General features: G+C 44.7%; 1 protein-coding gene across 1 annotated transcript in view; it reads right to left on the minus strand.

Moving 5' to 3' along the window:
• The window catches only part of POLR1A (RNA polymerase I subunit A), a 65,575-nt gene that overhangs the window by 22,826 nt on the left and 21,131 nt on the right, over positions 1–21,618 (minus strand). The window contains exons 10-26 of the mRNA XM_073649128.1: positions 20,955–21,128; positions 19,867–19,989; positions 19,325–19,552; positions 17,062–17,316; positions 16,415–16,606; positions 15,279–15,428; positions 14,972–15,155; positions 14,808–14,890; positions 12,260–12,418; positions 12,066–12,164; positions 10,772–10,924; positions 8,070–8,152; positions 7,785–7,950; positions 4,437–4,658; positions 4,113–4,324; positions 2,513–2,680; positions 1,575–1,710 (exon numbers count right to left, since the gene is read on the minus strand). Of these exons, the coding sequence (XP_073505229.1) occupies positions 1,575–1,710; positions 2,513–2,680; positions 4,113–4,324; positions 4,437–4,658; positions 7,785–7,950; positions 8,070–8,152; positions 10,772–10,924; positions 12,066–12,164; positions 12,260–12,418; positions 14,808–14,890; positions 14,972–15,155; positions 15,279–15,428; positions 16,415–16,606; positions 17,062–17,316; positions 19,325–19,552; positions 19,867–19,989; positions 20,955–21,128 (2,787 nt within the window). The remainder of the gene's footprint in view (positions 1–1,574; positions 1,711–2,512; positions 2,681–4,112; positions 4,325–4,436; positions 4,659–7,784; positions 7,951–8,069; positions 8,153–10,771; positions 10,925–12,065; positions 12,165–12,259; positions 12,419–14,807; positions 14,891–14,971; positions 15,156–15,278; positions 15,429–16,414; positions 16,607–17,061; positions 17,317–19,324; positions 19,553–19,866; positions 19,990–20,954; positions 21,129–21,618) is intronic.

The raw sequence follows: 21,618 nt of genomic DNA on the forward strand, positions 1-21,618 counted from the left end.
TCAAGCCCTATGGAAAAATAAAAGAAAGTTGTGGTTCTTCGAAGTGGAGGAAAAAACGAAAGTGCAAAAATGAAAGATGGGGAGGGCTTAAATTATGTGGTCACTTTTTATATGGGAAAAAAACAATTTTACATATCTTTAGTGGTTACATTTAGTTAAGTTTCAGTCTGCATTCTTCATTCATTCCAGCCTGATCCAAGTTTCCTGTGGGAGTGTCTCTACCAGTAATACAGGCTGGATATAAGTTCTGTGTGTAAGTTTCAGACTGCAACCTTCATTAATTTCAGCCCAATCTAAGATTCTTGTGGGAGTGTCACTCCCAGTAATATAGGCTGTAAGTTTCAGACTGAAACCTTCATTAATTTCTGCCCAATCTAAGATTATTGTGGGAGTGTCTCTACCAGTATTATAGCCTGGATGTAAGGTCTTTGTGTATATACAGGGTTATGCTGTCTTCATGTATCAAACAAGCTTCTATCCTGTACTCATTTTCTCTCTATGTGCTTTACTCCTTTTCTGTAGTCTATTTTCTCTGCTCACCCTGAGACTGAACATGCTTTCTCCTTTTGCAAAACAGCAGAGTGTCTCTTCCAGTAATATAGGCTGGATGTGAGGTCTGTGCGTATTCAGGGTTAGGCTGTCTTCATGTATCAGCACAGCTTCTATGCTTTACTCCTTTTCTGTAGCCTATTTTCTCTGCCCACCCCGAGACTGAACATGCCTTCTCCCCTTACATAACTGGAGAGATCCGTGTAACAACCTACTCTGTGCTGCTATCTCTAACTCCGACAGAAGGGAGGTGGGAGCAGAGGTAGCATGAGCTCTGATAGATTTGTAATATTTTGTAAATTACTCGCTCAATAAAGGATTTGTAGACTCTCTGCAGCTGCAAAGTGGCAGAACATATTTAATGAAAACTGTTAATAAAGCAGCTTAGAAAATAAAAAAACAAATGTGTGTGAATGTGAACATAGACTTTAATATACTTTTAAGAGCAAATCCAGCTTTTACTTCTAAGCGGCACTAGGACAGGATCCCTTTAAGTGCGCTCCTCCATTCATTCACTATTTGGTTTATAGGAGCTATAAATGCTTCCTTCCCTCTAACAGGAGGTAGAAATCAGCCTCTGATAGCTCTTATCTATGTGCAAGAGAATAAATCAGCATTTGAGATAAAGATCAAAAAACAAACTAAGTAAGCAGAAGTGCCAGGACAATGATGACACCATAAGGCCGCCATATTAAAGGGGCAGGACCACTAACGCCAGGCACAGCCGGGACACAAGTATAAAAAATGCTTCAGTGGGTATAAATCATTCTGGAGTAAAAATTACCTGACATTATAATTTTCTAAATCAGTGCGATTATGGCGATACCAATTTTATATATTTATTTTAACCCCTCCCACTGCGGGCAATTTCCATTTTTTTTTTTCGTTTTCTTTTGTTTTTTTCCTTCCCTTCTTCCAAGAGCAATAATTTTTTTTATTTTTCTGTCCAGACAGCCATATGAGGGTTTGTTTTTCGTGTGAGGACCTATTATTATGCAGCTGCCCGGCAGAAATAACCCGCTTACCTCCGCCACACACACGCGGGTCAGCTGCTTCTTCAGTTTTTTCACTTTCCTCATAGCTTTCTTAGAGGGGAGGACGGGCACGCTCATCATGGGAGTTTTAATATTTGAGCTTGCAGTCAGCAAAATTTCCCTAAGTCTGAAAAATTAAAAAAATAAATAAATACACGTGCTTAAAAGAAACAACAGTTTTCCCATTACGACCTAGGCACTTCGAGGGCTTGTTCACACAGCTTTTTTTATCCAAAAGAAAAACAAACGTTTTTTGATGTGTATTTTTTTTTTTATTACATTTATCTCAATGGATAAAAAAGAATTCACATGCTGTGGTTTAAAAAAAAAAAAAAAAAAAAGCACCACGGCTGAAAAGACGCAAGGAAAAAAAGTGACGTTTTATAAACCTCATTCCTGCAACTATAATGCACATAAAATGTTATTCCCCAAAGGATAATATAAGAATGACAGTGTGTGATACTACATTTGCCCAGTAGTGGCCGCTGCATGGGAAATGAGCCACTGAACTGGTTGTGTTGCCTTACATCACCAAGCACAATGTCATGTGTCGGAAGGAGTGGTGTAAAGCACACGATCACTCGACTCTGGAGCAGTGGAAATGTGTTCTGTTCCCATGACTGTGCCCAGGGCACAAGGTCCATACAGATACGGTTGAGGGAGTTTGGTGTGGACGAACACCTATAATGGAGATTGTGAGTCCAACCTCTCCTAAACATCAGGGTCTGACCTCAAAAAACTCGTAGAAGAGCAGAACTTGTTGTATCGGAACCTGTCTCTATCTGCTCTACATCCATAATAAAGGGGCGTCAGAAAAGCTCCCTGAGGGGAATGTGGAGGGGGCACATACTTAACCAAATATGGTGTCATCTCACCAAAGGGGCAACAACTAGAGAGTAAGAAGATTCTCAGGAGCAGCAACAACTTACCTGGGAATACCTAGGGTGACGTTCATCTCTCCTCTGCCGGCAAAGTGGAAAGTGTTCAGTGTCATCTGGGTGGAAGGTTCTCCGATGCTCTGAGCTGCAAGAAGGCCGACGGCGTCCCCGGGGTCACACAGGGCTCTCTGCCATTTTAGTTGCAACAAAGTCCTCAAACTGTATAAAAAAATAATACATTACAAGCTAATATCGCTATTTGCAAGGTAAAAGAAAGAAATAAGTATCTGTTTTCCACATCTTAAAGCTATAGTTTTTTTACATTTTAAAATTTGTTTCACTTTCTGTATCAATTAATTTTATATACTGGACACGTTTTTTTTCCCCCTGTTTTTAATAATACAATTTTATTTGACACATTGTGCCCTCTATAAGATAATAAAAAGACCTTTGAGGATGATTTCAACATTGAAATACTTCTTTTTTTTTTAACCTGATTTCCCTTTACCTGAGGCTGGTATTTAGCCCTAGTTACAGTGTAAATTCAGTTTTTAATTAAATCGCAGAGCTGTCTGGATCTCGTAGGACCACTGGGTCCAGAGGAGGAAGCAATGTCAGTGCTTATTACTGTATACACAGCGATCGAGAGGGCAGAGACGGTAATAAACCGGCTCTGCCTTCTTCATGGCGAGCTAGGCTGTGTCTGGGTCCAGAGGAGGAAGCAATGTCAGTGCTTATTACTGTATAAACAGCAATTGTTCAGCACTGGGTATACAGCGATCAAGAGGGCAGAGACGGTAATTACCGGCTCTGCCTTCTTCATGGCGAGCTAGGCTGTGTCTGGGTCCAGAGGAGGAAGCAATATCAGTGCTTATTACTGTATACACAGCAATTGTTCAGCACTGGGTATACAGCAATAGAGGGGGCAGAAACAGTAATAAACCAGCTCTGCCTTCTTAATGGCGAGCTAGGCTCTCACGGCTGCATGATAGCGTGCAGCTGCTCTACTATGCAGAGCCATTTTAGAAAGTCAATGCAGAACAGAACACAGACTACTCGCACTTTTAAAGTCTATGGGAGATACAGAAGTTTAGGGAAATACCAACTTTGGGAATTTCTTTTTACTTAAATGCAAGTATCTGGGGCTATAAAAAAAAAAAAAAAAAAAATCTGCAATTGGGTTTGGTAACAAATTTTGCACCGTCTGCTTACCATAGACTCTGTGTTGCACTGTCTATTGGCGGCTGCAGAATGAGTTATCTGAGAATCCATCAGTGAGCTTGTTCTGACAGTCTGATTGGAGAGTTTGTAACGCTTATCTCTTTTTTGGACCTGCTCTCAGCAGTTTTATCACCACAGAGCACATCAAAGTTGAATGTCTACAAAAATCAAGAGCTTGTAAGACCCAAAAGGGGCAGAATGGTTAATGGAACCCAACTGCAAAAATTTATTTTAGTCTCAAATACATGAATTCAAGTAATAAAAAAAAGCCCCGAAAGTGGACAACCTCTTGAAGTACTACACAGCATCCATTGAAATCAATGGGCTGCGTGTAACGCATGAACATGGTGGGTCCTCCAAAGCTGAAGATGCTCTTTGTAGCTCCTCTAGCTAATACTTGTTCACCCTAGACCGCTTTGCAGTCAATTACCTCTCAGATGTCACCTTGGATTCTTCGTGGCTGGAGCTCAGCATGTCCCGGTGCCAAGTGTACTGGTCGACTTGGTCCAGAAATTTTTCAGACACGGATCCAAAATACAGATCTGGACGGAGGACTGAGAGGCAGGGGTCCGGCAGGTGAGAAGACCGCTTTACGTATTTCTTTCTCACCTTTGGGTCCAGGACATACCAATTCTGTAACAGCTGGGGAAAAAAGTTATTAAGATTTCTAGGCAAGTCCGAGTCATTAGGCCGGGGCTAAACGGCGACTTTGGTTCCGCGGTATTGACTTCTCCATAGTATATTGGTGTCTCACCTGATTAACAGCCTCTGCTCTTCCGTATTCTTCACATCCCTCGGGACAGAGCTCTTTAAAAGCCGCCATTTTCTTTTGGGAGTACAATATGAAGGCGCTCAGTCTTTGGGGAGGAGTGGGATGCTTGGCTCTCCACTTCCATATAAAACGACTGTAACGATTCGCTTGCTCGGAATCCATTTTACATAGGACTTCATCCAAGTGTTTTGATTTTTTAATCACCTAAGAAGATATATCATTAGAGCAAACAGAATTACCAGGGAGTTACCGAGCATGGATCAGGCAACTGCAATACACCAACCGGCCACCAGGACGGGAGCTTGGGGTGGTCCGGGACCACATTATGAAAACATGCCATACCATGGGAACTATGTTACTTATGAAAAATTAAATTGTGTATTATACCCCAGAGCTGCACTCACTATTCTGCTGGTGCAGTCACTGTGTACATACATTACATTACTGATCCTGAGTTACATCCTGTATTATACTCCAGAGCTGCACTCACTATTCTGCTGAGTGCACTCAATTAAAACGAGCCTGCTTGTTGATTGTTTCCAGGTAGTGACAGATCTTTCCATTATTTTTACATTTTGCCCTTTGTGCCTAGTTGCGTCGAAAACTAGTAGCATTAACAAAGCAATATTCGAATGCATCAAGGATCTGACTCTTCATCTAAAGTACTTTATTTTCTACTAATCAAAAGAATCCCCCGTTGTACGGTGCGGCGCTCCTGATCACCAGGTACTTACGGGCGAGGTAATCGGAGCCATCCCTTTAGAAGCTTCGGCCCCTCATACCGGATCACTGATTCAATGATTCCAAAGGTTGCGGTCCTCAAAGACTTCACGCTCCGGTCACAAACATCATAAATTCCAGGTGTAAAGATTATTTTATGACGTTGTCATGTCAGCTCACAATCCGTATCACTGGAGACCATATGGCATCATATATACCATATGTCCTGCTCTCTCAACCAGACGTCAATAGCAACGGACAGATAATAAAGGTAATCTCCTCAGCTCAGATGTCTCTTCTTATCGCAGGTTTTATAAATATGAGAACACATGAAGAAAGAGAGGAGCAAAAAGCTCCGGAAAAGTGCTGACATCAGCTGAAATAACGCTCTTTCCACTTCCGGATTATGGCCCCAGCAGTGCTCACCGGAACCTTCAGTAGTTTAGAAATTGTTCTGTAACCAATGCCATCAGTATGTTATGCAACAATAAGGTTGTGAAGGTCTTGAGACAGCTCCATGGTTTTACGCATCATGAGATGTTTCTTGTGTGGCACCTTGGTAATGAGACCTCTTTTTATAGGCCATCAGTTGAATCAACTGATATTATTTGTCACTAAGTGGCAGGATTGCTTTCTAACTTCAGCTGGTGTCATGACTTTTTCATGTTTTTTGCACCTCTCTTTCTTCATGTTTTCAATACTTTTTCCCTATATCATTTCTCATTATTACACATAATGTAATTTATAGACATCTATGGTTTGATTTCTTTGCCTGTGTGGATTGGATGGGTTTTTATCGACATCTGGTGAGAATTTCATGTCAATAGCACCTTTAGATATATATTTACATAGAGAATTGGTGACTTATTTAATACTCATTTCACCTGCTGTATACACAAAAATACACAGTACCTTGAAGATCTTCATACTCAGTGATCTTTTCCACATTTTTTCACGTTACACCCACAAACTTAAATGTTTTTTATTTGGATTTTTCCCACACATGAATATGCTTTGATCCATTGTAGCTCTAGTAATATGTTTAGGGTCATCGCGCTGCTGGAAGGTGAACCTACGCCCCAGTCTCAAATCTTTTGCCACCTTGAGCAGGTTTTCCTCCAGGATTGACCTGAATTTAGATCCATCCATCTTCCCATCAACTCTGAACAGCCTCCCTGCCCCTGCTGAAGAAAAGCCTCCCCACAACATGATGATGGTGCCACCACCATGTGTGACAGTGGGGATGGTGTTTTCAGGGCGATGTGCAGTGTTAGTTTTCTGCCACACTAACATTTTGCATTTAGCCTAAAAACGTCTACTTTGGTCTCATCTGATCAGAGCACCTTCTTCCACATGCTTGCCGTGTCCCCTACATGGCTTTTTGCAAACTGCAAGCGGGACTGTGATGCTAGTCACTACTTATAGACCAGCCGTGAGGTGGGTAAGATAGGATGGTATACCATAAATAGAGGGGTGAGGCAAAGGTATAGTCAGGTCACAGTCCACGGTTAGAATTCCAAGAAGGTAGCGAATCAAGATAAAGGGGATAGGCAAACGGATGGTCAAATCCAAGGTGGGTTAACAAAAGATCAGAATACTAGAACTCAAAGCACAGAGCAAACACACACCAAAATGAGCAGAGCTACAACTGGCAGAGATAAGAGGCAGACAGCCAGCTAAATAGCCAGGGAATCATTCCAAACAGGAGACACCAGTAAGAAACTCAGCAAGCTCCGCCCTGATTGGGCAAGTGGACTGTCACTCACCAAACAGAGAAGGAATCATGACATGGACTTCTTATGGCTTGCTTTCAAATATGGCTTTCTTCTTGCCACTCTCCCATAAAGGCCAGACTTGTGGAGTATATGACTAATAGTTGTTCTGTGGACAAATTCTCCCACCTGAGCTGTGGATCTCTGCAGCTCCTCCACAGTGACCATGGGCCTCTTGGTGGCTTCTCTAATTAGTGCTCTCCTTGCTTGGGATAACAGCGTAGGTGGACAGAAATGTCTTCGTACGTTTGCAGTTGTGCCATACTCCTTCCATTTTTGGATGATGGAGTGCTCCGTGAGTTGTCCAAAGCTTGGGCTATTTTTTTTATACCCTAACCCAGCTCTACTCTTCTCCACAACTTTATCCCTGACCTGTCTGGTGAGCTCCTTGGTTTTCATGATGCAGTTTGATGCCTAATGTTCTAACACAAACCTCTGAGGCCTTCACAGAACAGCTGGAGTGATACTGTGAAGAAGTTTCACACAGGTAGCCTCGATTTACTAATTATGTGACTTCTGGAGGTGATGGGTCACTCAGGATTTTATTCAGGGGTATCAGGCTACAGCGGGCTGAATACAAATTCACAAATGTTTGCTACTTTGTCTTGGTTTATCACATAAAACCCTTATAAAATACATTTAAGTTTCGTAGGCGTTACGTGAAAAAAGTCATGGGGTATGAATACTTTTCACTGCTGCATCTTATACCAGGGGAGAGGACACATCACTGTACCGATCCCACCCTGCTACATCTTCACAGACGTACTCATGAGCAAGAAAATGCAATAATTACATCTACATATGTCAGAATCCGCGCGATAACGGCACAGGGACAAACCTCATAGTTCTCCGCAATGAACGGAAACTGCTTTGGCTGCAGAAACTGGGTCTTGGGAACGTCCAGTCCGTCCTCACCGTACAGGAACTGCACCACGCTGCCATCGCTGTCCCGCACCGTCAGGTCATACTGGACTACCAGCCCCTCAAGATGCTTAATGACGCACCTGGAAGAGAAGGAGAATATATTAAAAAAAAAAAAAAAAAAAAACACTAAAAATATAATTAAAAAAAAAAAAGAAAAATAAATAAAATAAATAATGAAAAAAAAAAAAACAGCACAAACCTCTGAAGATAACCGGAACGACTCGTTTTCACGGCAGTGTCCACCAGACCTTCTCTCCCAGCCATACAATGAAAATAGAACTCCTAAGGCCCAGCAACAACAACAAAAAAAAAAAATTAAAAAACACTTTTTTGTAATTTTTTTGTATTTATCGAGTTTTTTTTTTTTTTTGTTTTTTTAACTCTAAAGAGTCATATTTTTTTCCATTTTTGAGGGCTCGTTTTTTTTTTGTACTTTTGAATGACATCATTCATTTTACCATATAATGTACCCAAAAACGGGGAAATAAAATTTCAAGCAGGGGGTGAAATGGTGAAAAAACAAACAAACAAAAACAAAAAACAAAACACCATTCCAGCTTTGTTCTTCGGGTTTGGACAGTACTGTATGAGCAGTATCAGGATTCTCCAGGTACGATCACACACATGCACATACTGGACTTGGAGCGGGTTTTTTAATTATTATTTTAGTAGCTTAAAAAATCCCAAGATGGTAAGAAAAGAAAATAAATGTCTGGCAATTTTTTTTTTTTTACATTCTCCATCAATGGAACTGTGTGATGGCTTTAGAGGACCAAGATGGCGGTGAGGGGGGCTCTATATACCAGCACCGTGAGATAACATCCTATGTCAGGATGTGATTAAACCTGGACAGGAGAGGTAATAAATGTATGATCGTCGGTGATCAGACCCCCCCACAAGTATGAGAATGGGTAAGAAGGGGCTTCCGAAGTCACCTGTGTGGAGTGTGTTCATGGCCTATAAGTCTCCTTACACTGACATGCCAGACATGTCCCTCTCCACAAGGAGAAACGTTACCCCTTAGATCCCTTTGCTGACTGTTCCACCTCTTTCATACAGTAGGACCCCTTTATTGAGATTGTGGAGGTCTCAGAAGTCAGACCTGATAAATCCATCTACCAGGAAAAGCCCTGTAAAGAGGTCGTATGAGATTTCCAGAAACAGCACCACCCTCAACAAGTATGAGAATGGGGCGAAAGGGTTTCCAAAGTCCCCTGTGTGGAGTGTCTGTGCATGGCCTATAAGTCTCCTTACACGGTCACTCTCCACAAGGAGAAATGCAACCCCCTAGATCCCTGTGCTTGCATGATCACTGCTCCATTCGCGTCTATGAGACTGACGGTTACGCAACCGACCACCGATTCTTTCACAAGGGGGATTCTGGGACCCCCTTCTTAAAAAGAGATTGCAGGGGGGAGGGGGGTCCCCAAAGTTAGACCTTCAAAAATACATTTATTCATCAGTAATACATTTAATTTGAGGTTGAATGAGATTTCCAGTAACAGCACCACCCTTCTAAGTGGTCGGAGCCTGGTACTGCAGCTCCTTCTCCACACGACTGACCATGCACAGGAGTAGCGCCGCTACTGAAAGAAAAAAAAAAAAAAGTATAACCCGCCTGGCCTCAAATTACTTTGAACATGGAGGGAAACCCTTAATCTCCCTTTACGACCTTGCACACAGCGTTGTGAACTCCAGTGCCTCCGCAGCCCATCAATTTAACAGTGATGACTATATGGCGGTAATACTCATCTAGGCACTATAAAATCTGGAGCGCCCTGTCCTTTATCTCGGCAGGAAATAGATCATTAAAATGGGAGAACTCCAGAGGCTCCTACTAAAAAGGTTTGCATGACATCCAATGGGGTTTATTGGGGGCGACCAGTGGAAATGGTTGTGGGGCCGACACTTCAGCTACCAAACACAAGACCGTATATTAAATGGTTATCATCTCTGGCCACATCAACAACAAGGGATAATGCATTATTTGTAAAACAAGGCAAAAAAGGCCAAAAAAAAAAAAAAAAAAGAAAAATAAATAAATAAAAAATAATAATAATAGTAAAAATAAATAGTAATATTGATAATAATAATGTTATCTGCTCCACGGGGAGACTAGGTTGCCCATTGCTAACCCTTATGGGCCTAGTTGCGGCTACCCCAGAAAATATCAGAACCGTTCACAGGATCGAGTCCAACCCAGCACTGCCGGAATGAAAAATAAGGGGGGCAAAATCAGGCAAAAACTCGGACTGCTGTAAACCACTGGAGAGAAGTCTGTGGTTTTTTTCCACTTTTGTTTTTTCCTCTTTGCCTTTCAAGAGCCATAACTTTTATTTTTCCACCCACATAGCCCCGACGAGTTTTACTTTTGAATGACACCATTCATTTTACCACATAGTGTACTGGAAACCGGGAAAAGAAAAACTCCAAGTGGGGAAAAAATTGTGAAAACATAGCTTTTTCGGGAATTATTTTAACGACATACATTTTGTGATAGAATTGACATCAGAATATAATTCTGCTCATCAGTACAATTACTGCGATACCAAATATGTCTTATTTTTTTAGTATTATTTTAGTGGTGAAAAGAATGGGGTTGTGTCGCCATTTTCTGAGAACCGTAACGTTTTCGGCCAATGGAGCTGTGTGACGGCTTGTTTTTTGCGGGGTGAGATGATATTTTTTTATGGATACCATTTTGGGATACCATTTTTTTTTCACAGCTCTTGTTAGTTCCCTTAGGGGACTTAAAGCTGCGATCGTCTGATTGCTTGTGCTATATACAGCGATGCCGCGGTATTGCTGCATATAGCAGAAATCACGGTCTCCTTTGAAGCTCGGCCACATGTAGGGTTTCAAGGGAGCTCCATCAAGAAGAGTCTTCAAGGAGGCACATACCGGAGGTCTGATGCCAGTCAGAAAGCGGCCGGTCACAAAGCCACCAGACCGTGGGGCAAAGTCGTATGGTTGGAAACAGGGCAGGGATTTTCCAGAAGGCATCAGTGGTGGCCGCCGACCTTCCAATTCAATTTGTCCAAGAAGGCAGGAGATCTGTTAAAATGAAAAAAAAAACAAAAACACTATCATCAGATCACTAGCACGGCCGCTATATACAGGAATAAGTAGACACAAGGGCCTTGACCCAGTAGCTACAAAGTCGTGTCTATATGCCCTAAGGGGGTCCTATGCTTGGGATCCTTCTTTGTGTGACGGCATTTGTTCCTTGTATAGCGGGTACAGATCTGTCAGTCCTTGACTGTAATTGGAGCCACCGGGGTAACAAGTCCGTTCATGACATTTCTTCCCTCCTAAATCTTCCCCCATCACCTGTGAGTGATATTACTGAGAAGTGGAAGGAACCGCACAAAGTGGAGCCCCCATAACGTTACAGGGTGGGTTCACTGATGGGCAGAAAAGTCACCAATGCTAGGCTGATTCCAGACATCCTCTGGTATTAACATCAGCACAAAAACTTCTCCCCCGCCGGAAGATTCATAGCCGAGCAGCCGTACATCACCAAGCATAATGCCGAACGTCGGATGGAGTGGTGTAAAGCTGCCACCATTGGGCTCTGGAGGAAACATGTTCTGTGCCATGACAGATCGCACTTCTCTATCTGGCGTCTGATGGACGTGTCCGGGATTAGTGAATACCAGGAGAACGTTACCCCCTTCTGCATTGTGTGGCTGTACAGATGGTGGAGGAGGATAATACTATGGGCTTGTTATCAGGGGTCGGCCTTGGGCCCTTTAGTTCCAGTGACGGGAAATCTTAATCTTTCAGCACACGACATTGTGGACAATTATAGCTTCCAGCTTTGTGGGAACAGTTTGGGAAAGTCTCTTCTCTGTTCCCCATGACTGTGCCCAGTGCACAAGGTCCATAAGGGCATGTGGGGAGGGGGGAGGAAACATGACCCGCCCTCAGACCCATCTAACACCTAACATCAGGGTCTGACCTCACACCAAGGCTTTCTACTAGCTTTTGATTTGTTGGATTTTTTGCCCATACACCCAGAAGGGTAGAAGCTGTAATGGTTGCTGAGTGGAGAATGACTCTATACAAATGTCTATGGATGTAGGACAGGAGGTCAGAAAAGCTCCTGGAGGTGTAAAGTGGAGGGGGCACATACTTCTCTCCATACAGCCTATAACAGTAAAATAGAAGAGATGAACCAAGTGATGACCGTTACCTGCATGGTATTCACAGTAGACCCTTTAGCTCCAGACTGGACCATCATCTGCAAATTATTCTCTGGGAAATGTCGGTGGAGACCGAGTGGCATGCAGACCTGGAATGGGGTCAAGATGGAAGACATTAAATCCAAGTGCGGCCCCCCGTGCACCATCACCGGTGAGGAAGCCATGCATCGTCTTCAGTCCTCACCTGATTTATCTCATTGCTCAGCAGATTAACTTCCTCCTTAAACTTCAAGTCCACCATGTTGAAGTCCCTCTGGTCTTTACTCAGGTGGGCGTCCTCCCATCTCCCCTTGGCCTCTTCATCTGACGCCAAGTGAGGGAGGTTGAAAGCTGCCCGAACAGCCTAAAAGGGAGAAGGCATCTCATGGTCAGCCACACAATCCTTGTAACTTCCTGCTGTGACATTATTTTTCTTTGGAAGAAATGGCACAAGACGAAATCTACCACTAGCCTTACAACCTGACCCTAGAACAGGCAGTCTACCATCCTACTCCTGACCTCCCAATTGTGTTGACTTTGATATCTACCAAGACACCTTTCATTAAATACTCATATTTTCCAGGATCTAATAAACATCTTATTTTTAAAACGGGGTTGTGCTGTACCTCTATTACTCCTACGGGAAGTGTATGCATAAGTAAGCATTACCGTGCAATAAGGTCTATTTTGTTTGTTTTTTTCCCGGAGACTCAGATCCTGGAAATCAATGACACCGTCACAAAGATTTTGTTTGGGGCTGAATAAAAGGAACGTCTGATAACGAATTGATGGAAATGAGCAGCGACACTATGGCGGTGTGTTCCCTTCCCAATTGATCTGAAAAACGCACAGTCACTTCCAACAGCAACAGACTTAAACAGATAAAGGAGCGCGGGAGGGTATCACTCTCTGAAGCCGTCCGTCTGGAGCGCGGGAGGGTATCGCTCCTCTGAAGCCGTCCGTCTGGAGCGCGGGAGGGTATCGCTCCTCTGAAGCCGTCCGTCTGGAGCGCGGGAGGGTATCGCTCCTCTGAAGCCGTCCGTCTGGAGCGCGGGAGGGTATCGCTCCTCTGAAGCCGTCCGTCTGGAGCGCGGGAGGGTATCGCTCCTCTGAAGCCGTCCGTCTGGAGCGCGGGAGGGTATCGCTCCTCTGAAGCCGTCCGTCTGGAGCGCGGGAGGGTATCGCTCCTCTGAAGCCGTCCGTCTGGAGCGCGGGAGGGTATCGCTCCTCTGAAGCCGTCCGTCTGGAGCGCGGGAGGGTATCGCTCCTCTGAAGCCGTCCGTCTGGAGCGCGGGAGGGTATCGCTCCTCTGAAGCCGTCCGTCTGGAGCGCGGGAGGGTATCGCTCCTCTGAAGCCGTCCGTCTGGAGCGCGGGAGGGTATCGCTCCTCTGAAGCCGTCCGTCTGGAGCGCGGGAGGGTATCGCTCCTCTGAAGCCGTCCGTCTGGAGCGCGGGAGGGTATCGCTCCTCTGAAGCCGTCCGTCTGGAGCGCGGGAGGGTATCGCTCCTCTGAAGCAGTCTGGAGAGCGGGAGGGTATCGCTCCTCTGAAGCAGTCTGGAGAGCGGGAGGGTATCGCTTCTCTGAAGTCATCTGGAGCATGGGAGGGTATCGCTCCTCTGAAGCCGTCTGGAGCGCGGGAGGGTATCGCTCCTCTGAAGCCATCTAGAGCGCGGGAGGGTATCGCTCCTCTGAAGCCATCTGGAGCATGGGAGGGTATCGCTCCTCTGAAGCAGTCTGGAGCGCGAGAGGGTATCGCTCCTCTGAAGACATCTGGAGCGCGGGAGGGTATCGCTCCTCTGAAGCCATCTGGAGCATGGGAGGGTATCGCTCCTCTGAAACCGTCTGGAGCGCGGGAGAGTATCGCTCCTCTGAAGTCATCTGGAGCATGGGAGGATTTCGCTCCTCTGAAGTCATCTTGAGAGCGGCAGGGTATCGCTCCTCTGAAGTCATCTGGAGAGCGGCAGGGTATCGCTCCTCTGAAGTCATCTGGAGAGCGGGAGGGTATCGCTCCTCTGAAGTCATCTGGAGCGCGGCAGGATTTCGCTCCTCTGGAGTCATCTGGAGCATGGGAGGGTATCGCTCCTCTGAAGCTGTCTGGAGCGTGGGAGGGTATCGCTCCTCTGAAGCAGTCTGGAGCGCGGGAGGGTTTCGCTCCTCTGAAGTCATCTGGAGCATGGGAGGATTTCGCTCCTCTGAAGTCATCTGGAGCGCGGGAGGGTATTGCTCCTCTGAAGTCGTCCGGATAGGTATATACACATATATGTTCCCTGTACAGAATCTCTCACATTGTATGGGTGTCACTGACATCCATCTCACTCGGCACAAGCAGTCACAGACGCAGACTAAGCGGGAGGATGGACACTGCTGTAACTACACAGAGAAGTTACAAAATCCTTGGTTGCAGTTTGGTCTCATTTATTTTCTAGGTGTGTCCGTTTCTCGACAACCAATACGGCTACGATTACAGAAGCCACGGGTTTTAAAATTGCCTAGTGTTGCAGTAATATGTGTTTTCGGCTACCAACGAGAATGACGCACAATCTTCCTGCGCTCTTGATGCAATGGGAATCATTGGCAGCCAAAAATAAGAAAAAACATCCGTTTTATTCTCCGCTGATGTTACACTGATGGCTACATGTCACCGATGTTTAACCCGATTCTGGATGACAGTATGACAGGGGCACAATATGTGTGGACCATGGAGGCGTCCTCACCGCCCGATGTGTAAGAGACTGATGTTATGATGGCGTACCTTTCCTCCACAGAGCGAGGACTTCTCCACAATCTTCTGCCTGGCCGCATCCGCATAGGGTCGAACCAGAATATCCTCCACCCCTGTAGAACGGCACAGTTACCATACGAGCAGGTAATGGAAAATTATGGAAAGTAAGAAAAGAAAGTTCATTGCTAACTCACCCATAGTGAACCCCCGGTAGAGCTGCAGGTACGCAGTGAAGAGCCGGGCGAGACACGTAAGCAATTTCCCGCTGGTTTCGCCACCATACAGCTCGTAGCAGCAGTGGACGAGGCCGAAGGAGGAGCTGCCATAGTGGGCTTTATCCAGGACCCCGCAGAGCAGCTCCCCATCTCTTATGATGACCTGGCAGATCAGAGGTGAACAGGAATCAAATATTGGTCACTTATTTTCTGATTTCTCGTTAACAAAGCATCAATTAATTGGGTCGTTTTAGAAGGAAAGTACAAGAAATCGATAATTACCCACCTGCGACTCACACATAGAGTCCGAGGAAAATCCAGGCGTGGGCCGGGACGTTTCCTTCTCCCATGCTTTCCCACCGATCTTTGCTTTTCCAGTCAGGTTGAGAGGTATGTGGTGGTCCGGAATTACGTTGATTAGTAACGTAGAGACCACCTGTGCTCGAGAAGAACATAGAAAATATTAATATTTATATTCAGTACTGTGCAAAAGTTTTAGGCAGGTGTTGAGGAAAAATGCAGCAAGGTGAGAAGCTTTCAAAAATAGAAGTGCTAACAGTCTATTTTTGACAATTAAATGTTCCTACACCCCAGTTCCTATGTTTTCGTCGCTTGCACTTGTTCCTGTAGAAGGTATAGATTTATTGCCTGCTATTCTTCCATGAAGACGACTTCTGAGCAGATGTCTCCGAACATTAAATGGATGTATCTAGGTCCCACTGGTTGCTGTCAGTTCTGAGCTGATGGCACTGCTGGACATCTTCCGATATCGAACAGCAGTAAGCGTGATGTATCCAATAAGTCTCCTTGGCCGACCTCTGCGTCGAAGGTCCTCAATATTCTCAATTTTTGAGGCTTGTTTATAAGTGCACATATGAAACCCCAGGATGCTTTGAAATCTTTGCCTGGGAGACACCTTGGTGATGCAGTTTAACTACCTTGTGCCTGGTTGCTGTTTATGGTGTATAATTTATGACATGACACGGTCTTCTACAACCTCACCTTTCTAGCAGAGTTTGGCTGTTAATCATCCAGTTTTAAGCCTCCTACACAGCTGTTCCTGTTTTATCAATCTACATATGAGAATATTGATCGTGATCACCTATTTGGTATACTATTTGTATTTTATTAATTGATAAAAATATAACAAGAAACACCGGGTTTTGAAAGCTTCTTACTTTGCAGCATTTTTGCAGATGGCGTTGAAGGGTTTGTCAGGGATAGTATGGATTCTCCGGCTCCCTTATAGTTGAGCTTTTGGGGAATAATCAGCTGCCAGGCGGCTCTGCCGATGGATTATCTTCAGATTTACCATCTATATTCTATATTCTAATTTGCCTTACATGTCACCCATATCTGATAAATGTTAACCCCTTTAATGACTTCAGTATCGCTTTAAATGACAATAAAACATCATTTTACCTGTTTTCCGGTCCAAAGTCGGCACGGTTTCATGACTGCAGGTGAAAGAGTTTTTACCCGGCCCTTCTTATCGGTCAGACCCCGATATACCAGCTCCATGTACTGATCTCTGGTAAAGAAGCAGCCGCGGATGGTCATGCTGGCTCCGGACACCATGTAATCCTGGATGAGGCCGGCTAGAGGTGTGCCGTCCTGACAGAAACATACACAGATGTGGAACTGCACCGAAGCCCTTCACCCAAACTCTTAGCCGCTCCAAAGGTGCACCAAAGCCCCTCACCCAAACTCTTAGCCGCTCCAAAGGTGCACCAAAGCCCCTCACCCAAATTCTAGGCCACACCAAAGGTGCACCGAAGCCCCTCAGCCAAATTATTGCCTGCTCCAAAGGTGCACCGAAGCCCCTCAGCCAAATTATTGCCCGCTCCAAAGGTGCACCGAAGCCCCTCACCCAAACTATTGGCCGCTCCAAAGGTGCACCGAAGCCCCTCATTTGAATTGAAGTAATTTTCTCTGGCACTGCACCACTAAAAAGTAGAGTGCTGGAAGGATTTTTATAGGGTTCAAGTCCCCTTTGCTGACCCCCCCCCATAATCTGCTCCATAGGGCAGCACCTACCTCCCCCAGTCAGCTCACCCATCACCCCTTACCTTGGGCACCAAGTACTGCTCATCGGTACAAGCTATGGTGTACGCCTCTGCCCGGCCCAGTTCATTTTGGGGAAAATGAGCGTTCATTTCATCTCCATCGAAGTCGGCATTGTAGGCCTTGCAGTTGGCATAGTGCAGCCTCAGCACCTTCTCTCCGGGAAGGATCCGGGCCTTGTGTGCTTGGATGGACGGTCTGTGCAGCGTGGGCTGCCGGTTCAGTAGGAGGATGTCGCCGTTTTTAACGTGACGATAAACCTGAGATACAAAGAGAGGGGAAAACAGCGGTAAGCCCAGCCCCATGGTGGTCTCTACTGCCCTGGAAATCAGTGCAGGGGTAACGGGCGCTGCGGATAAGAGAAGAGATGCAGCCCCCGAGAGCGGCCGTCACACAGTGATATTGTGCCTGCGTTCACTGTTTACATACAGCCACTATCTGAGCTGGTGGGGTGTCACCTAAGGTCAGCAATGTCATAAGTCTGGACAATTCCTCTAACTCTTCTTCACCCGACCACCCAATACTACCATCAGAAATGCAGACAGTGAGCCTTTCGGACCTAGTGCACCAGGAATCCTACTACAATCTCCATTACTACCCTAGACCACCAGGAATTTTCTCAAACTCCTTCACTACCCTAGACCACCAGGGATCCCACTATAAACTCCTTCACTACCCTAGACAACCAGGGATCCTACTATAAACTCCATCACTACCCTAGACCACCAGGAATTTTCTCAAACTACTTCACAACCCTAGACCACCAAAAAACATTTCATAAACCCCTTCACTACCACAACCAGGAATCTTATCATAGACTCCTTCACTACCCTAGACCACCAGGAACCTTCTTGAATTCCTTCACTACCCTGAAAAAACAAAAATCTTCCCATAAGCTCCTTCAATACTACAGACCACCTAATACAGTTATTAACAACCATAGTAAACTATGTAGGGTGACATTGAATCCTTCACTGCCCTAGACCAGCAGGAATCTTCTCAAACTCCTTCACTACCCTAGACCACCAGGAATCTTCTCGAATTCCCTCACTACCCTAGACCACCAGGAATCTTCTCGAATTCCCTCACTACCCTAGACCACCAGGAATCTTCTCGAATTTCCTCGCTACCCTAGACCACCAGGAATCTTCTTGAATTCCTTCACTACCCCGAAAAACCAAAAATCTTCTCATAAGCTCCTTCAATACTACAGACCACCTAATAAAGTTATTAACAACCATAGTAAACTATGTAGGGTGACATTGAATCCTTCACTGCCCTAGACCACCAAGAAATTTATCAAACTACTTCACAACCTAAGTCTACTATGAATAAGGGCAATGGTTCCTTCACGGTCCAAGACCACGGGGAATCTTAACATAAACTCCTGTGTTACACTAGACCGCAAGGCGAGGAAACATTGAGACCTCCACGGCCCTAGACCATCAGGAAATGGGGCAAAGTGTCTAACTGTCCTAGACCGCAAGGAGTCTGATCATAAACTCTTTCGCTACCCTAGATCACCAACCATGAAGGCATTGAATCCTGTAATGGTCTAGACCACCAGGGACAGACATTTTATATGGATAACATATAAAACTATTAACCTTGTAGACAAAGATCCTACCTACCTACCTGCCGTACATTTACTTTTTAATATTTTTTATGGCATTTTGAAAATATCCTCAGCTTAAAGGGGCAATTTCAATCTTCACAAACGGGTATTTTCGGATAAAGCATTCAAATACAAGGAATTTTACAATTTACTGCTTATTAAAATTTTCATCCGTTTTTGAGATATTAAGAGTTTTCTTTTATTTGCAGGTCGTTGCCTTGGAGACAGACCACTGCTGGTAGACAGCAAAACATGTACAGCGGCTACAGGCTCTTTTCTATTGAGCTTATAAGCATTGTTTTGAAGCTGCCAGGATCTCTGGAGCGCGATGTTACCTCCTAATCCCAGCAAAAGTGATTACAAGCTAGAAAGCAGAAGTGGTCGGTCTCCTAGGCAACGAGAAGTAAACAAAAGAAAAAAGTGTTAATATCTCCAGAACGGCTGTAAATTTTAATAAGCAGCAAACTGCAAAAGTGTTTATTTTTACAAGTACTATCGGAAAATACCCATCTATACAAATGGAAATAGCCCCTTTAAGCAAATTTTGTACAGGCTCCTGTCTGCCATGAGAGATGAAATGAGAGACCTCCAGTATGTCATAATATAAACTGGGGACAGGTTTGGACGAATACGATATTTCAGTGGTCACTTACGATTTTTGCAGACAGCTTTTGTGAACCGGTGGATGGAGTGAGCAGCTGCTTGGCGACAGCCTCCCGTTGCGAGAGATCACCAGCGGTCAATATTGTTCGAGACCCGTCTTCAGCAACCACAATGGAGGCGCCGGGGTGGACAGCGGGTCCATTTATAACCGCCTGCCTCAACTCCTGCACGTTCCACGTGGTGACAGGCTGAGGGTAGGTCAACTTGGTGGCAAACACCTAAAAGAAGAGCATACGTTATATACGGCACATTGCTGTACACTGATCACAGGTAACGCTGTATACAGGAGGCTGCGGAGCTCCCCCTTGTGGGGGCTGCAGGTGGCTGAGATCTGCTCCTATTAATCCAGGCAGAGAACGATGCAGAGGATCTGGGGCTAAGTATCATGTATCCATGAGCAGAGGCTGACATGCTGGAGACATTGTGCCCCTAATGAGGCCCTAATGAGGCAGATTAAAGAGACCAAATGGAAAGGAGGCCTCTTCTGGTGCCCGGTACTTATCATTCATCTGCTGCACATTCCCATACGTACCATAGGGATGCCAATCTCATTAGTGCCAATGTACATGTCTGGGCAAATCACAGATCGAGCTGCATAATCCACACGCTTCCCCATCATGTGCTTCCTGAAGAGACCTTCCTTCTTCTCCAGTAGCTGGAACAGAAGCAGAGAGTGTTTTATTACACTCCAGAGCAGCACTCACTATTCTGCTGGTGCAGTCACTGTGTACATACATTACATTACTGATCCGGAGTTACATCCTGCATTATACTCCAGAGCTGCACTCACTATTCTGCTGGTGCAGTCACTGTGTACATACATTACATTACTGATCCTGAGTTACATCCTGCATTATACTCCAGAGCTGCACTCACTATTCTGCTGGTGCAGTCACTGTGTACATACATTACATTACTGATCCTGAGTTACATCCTGTATTATACTCCAGAGCTGCACTCACTATTCTGCTAGTGCAGTCACTGTATACATACATTACATTACTGATCCTGAGTTACATCCTGTATTATACTCCAGAGCTGCACTCACTATTCTGCTGGTGCAGTCACTGTGTACATACATTACATTACTGATCCTGAGTTACATCCTGTATTATACTCCAGAGCTGCACTCACTATTCTGCTGGTGCAGTCACTGTGTACATACATTACATTACTGATCCTGAGTTACATCCTGTATTATACTCCAGAGCTGCACTCACTATTCGGCTGGTGGAGTCACTGTGTACATACATTACATTACTGATCCTGAGTTACATCCTGTATTATACTCCAGAGCTGCACTCACTATTCTGCTGGTGCAGTCACTGTGTACATACATTACATTACTGATCCTGTACTAATCCTGAGTTACATCCTGCATTGTACCCCAGAGCTGCACTCACTATTCTGCTGGTGCAGTCACTGTGTACATACATACATTACATTACTGATCCTGAGTTACATCCTGTATTATACTCCAGAGCTGCACTCACTATTCTGCTGGTGCAGTCACTGTGTACATACATTACATTACTGACCCTTAGTTACATCCTGTATTATACTCCAGAGCTGCACTCACTATTCTACTGGTGGAGGGTCAGCAGGGCAGCCCCCACGTACCTGACGAATGCCGGGATACTTGTCGGTCATCAGTTTGTCCATATCGCTGTCAAACACGATGTTCACGTGACTCTGCAGCCGGACCCAGGAGTTGTACAGTTTGTCTGTGAGGCTCTGGCCGTGCAGCAAAGTCAAGAATGATCGATCGATGGCTTCCGCCGGCTCGGGGTCGTCCTGAGAACAAAAATATCCTTCAGGTAAATGTGTCGCCCCCTGGATCCACTCCATTGTCAGTGACCCACCATGTAAATACCAACTGCACAGGGTAATATGATCCCCTCCATGCTTTACAACGTGCAGTAAATGGATCAGTAACTCAAAGGCTCCCTCTGCTGGTGATCCTTGATATGACAGTTTCTCATAAAAAAAAAATACTAAATCATACTAATAAATGTTAAAATGACTTATTATATACGCCAAAAAATACTAATTACATGACCTGTTAATTTTTATTTACTTTTTCCTCTTCTTTTCTTCCAAGAACTAATTATAATATATAGGATATTCATTCTTGGAAGAAAATAAAAGGTAAAAGTAAATAAAAATTAACAGATCATGCAGATTAATATAATGGAGTATTTTCTGGGGTATAATAAGGAATTATAACATTTACTACTATGATTAGTATTTTTTTTTCTGAGAAACTGTCATATCAAGGATATTA

The sequence above is a fragment of the Phyllobates terribilis genome, unplaced genomic scaffold (genome assembly GCF_046119375.1).
Source record: "Phyllobates terribilis strain yellow unplaced genomic scaffold, ASM4611937v1 Scaffold_1__5_contigs__length_1240528914, whole genome shotgun sequence".
Taxonomy (NCBI): domain Eukaryota; kingdom Metazoa; phylum Chordata; class Amphibia; order Anura; family Dendrobatidae; genus Phyllobates; species Phyllobates terribilis.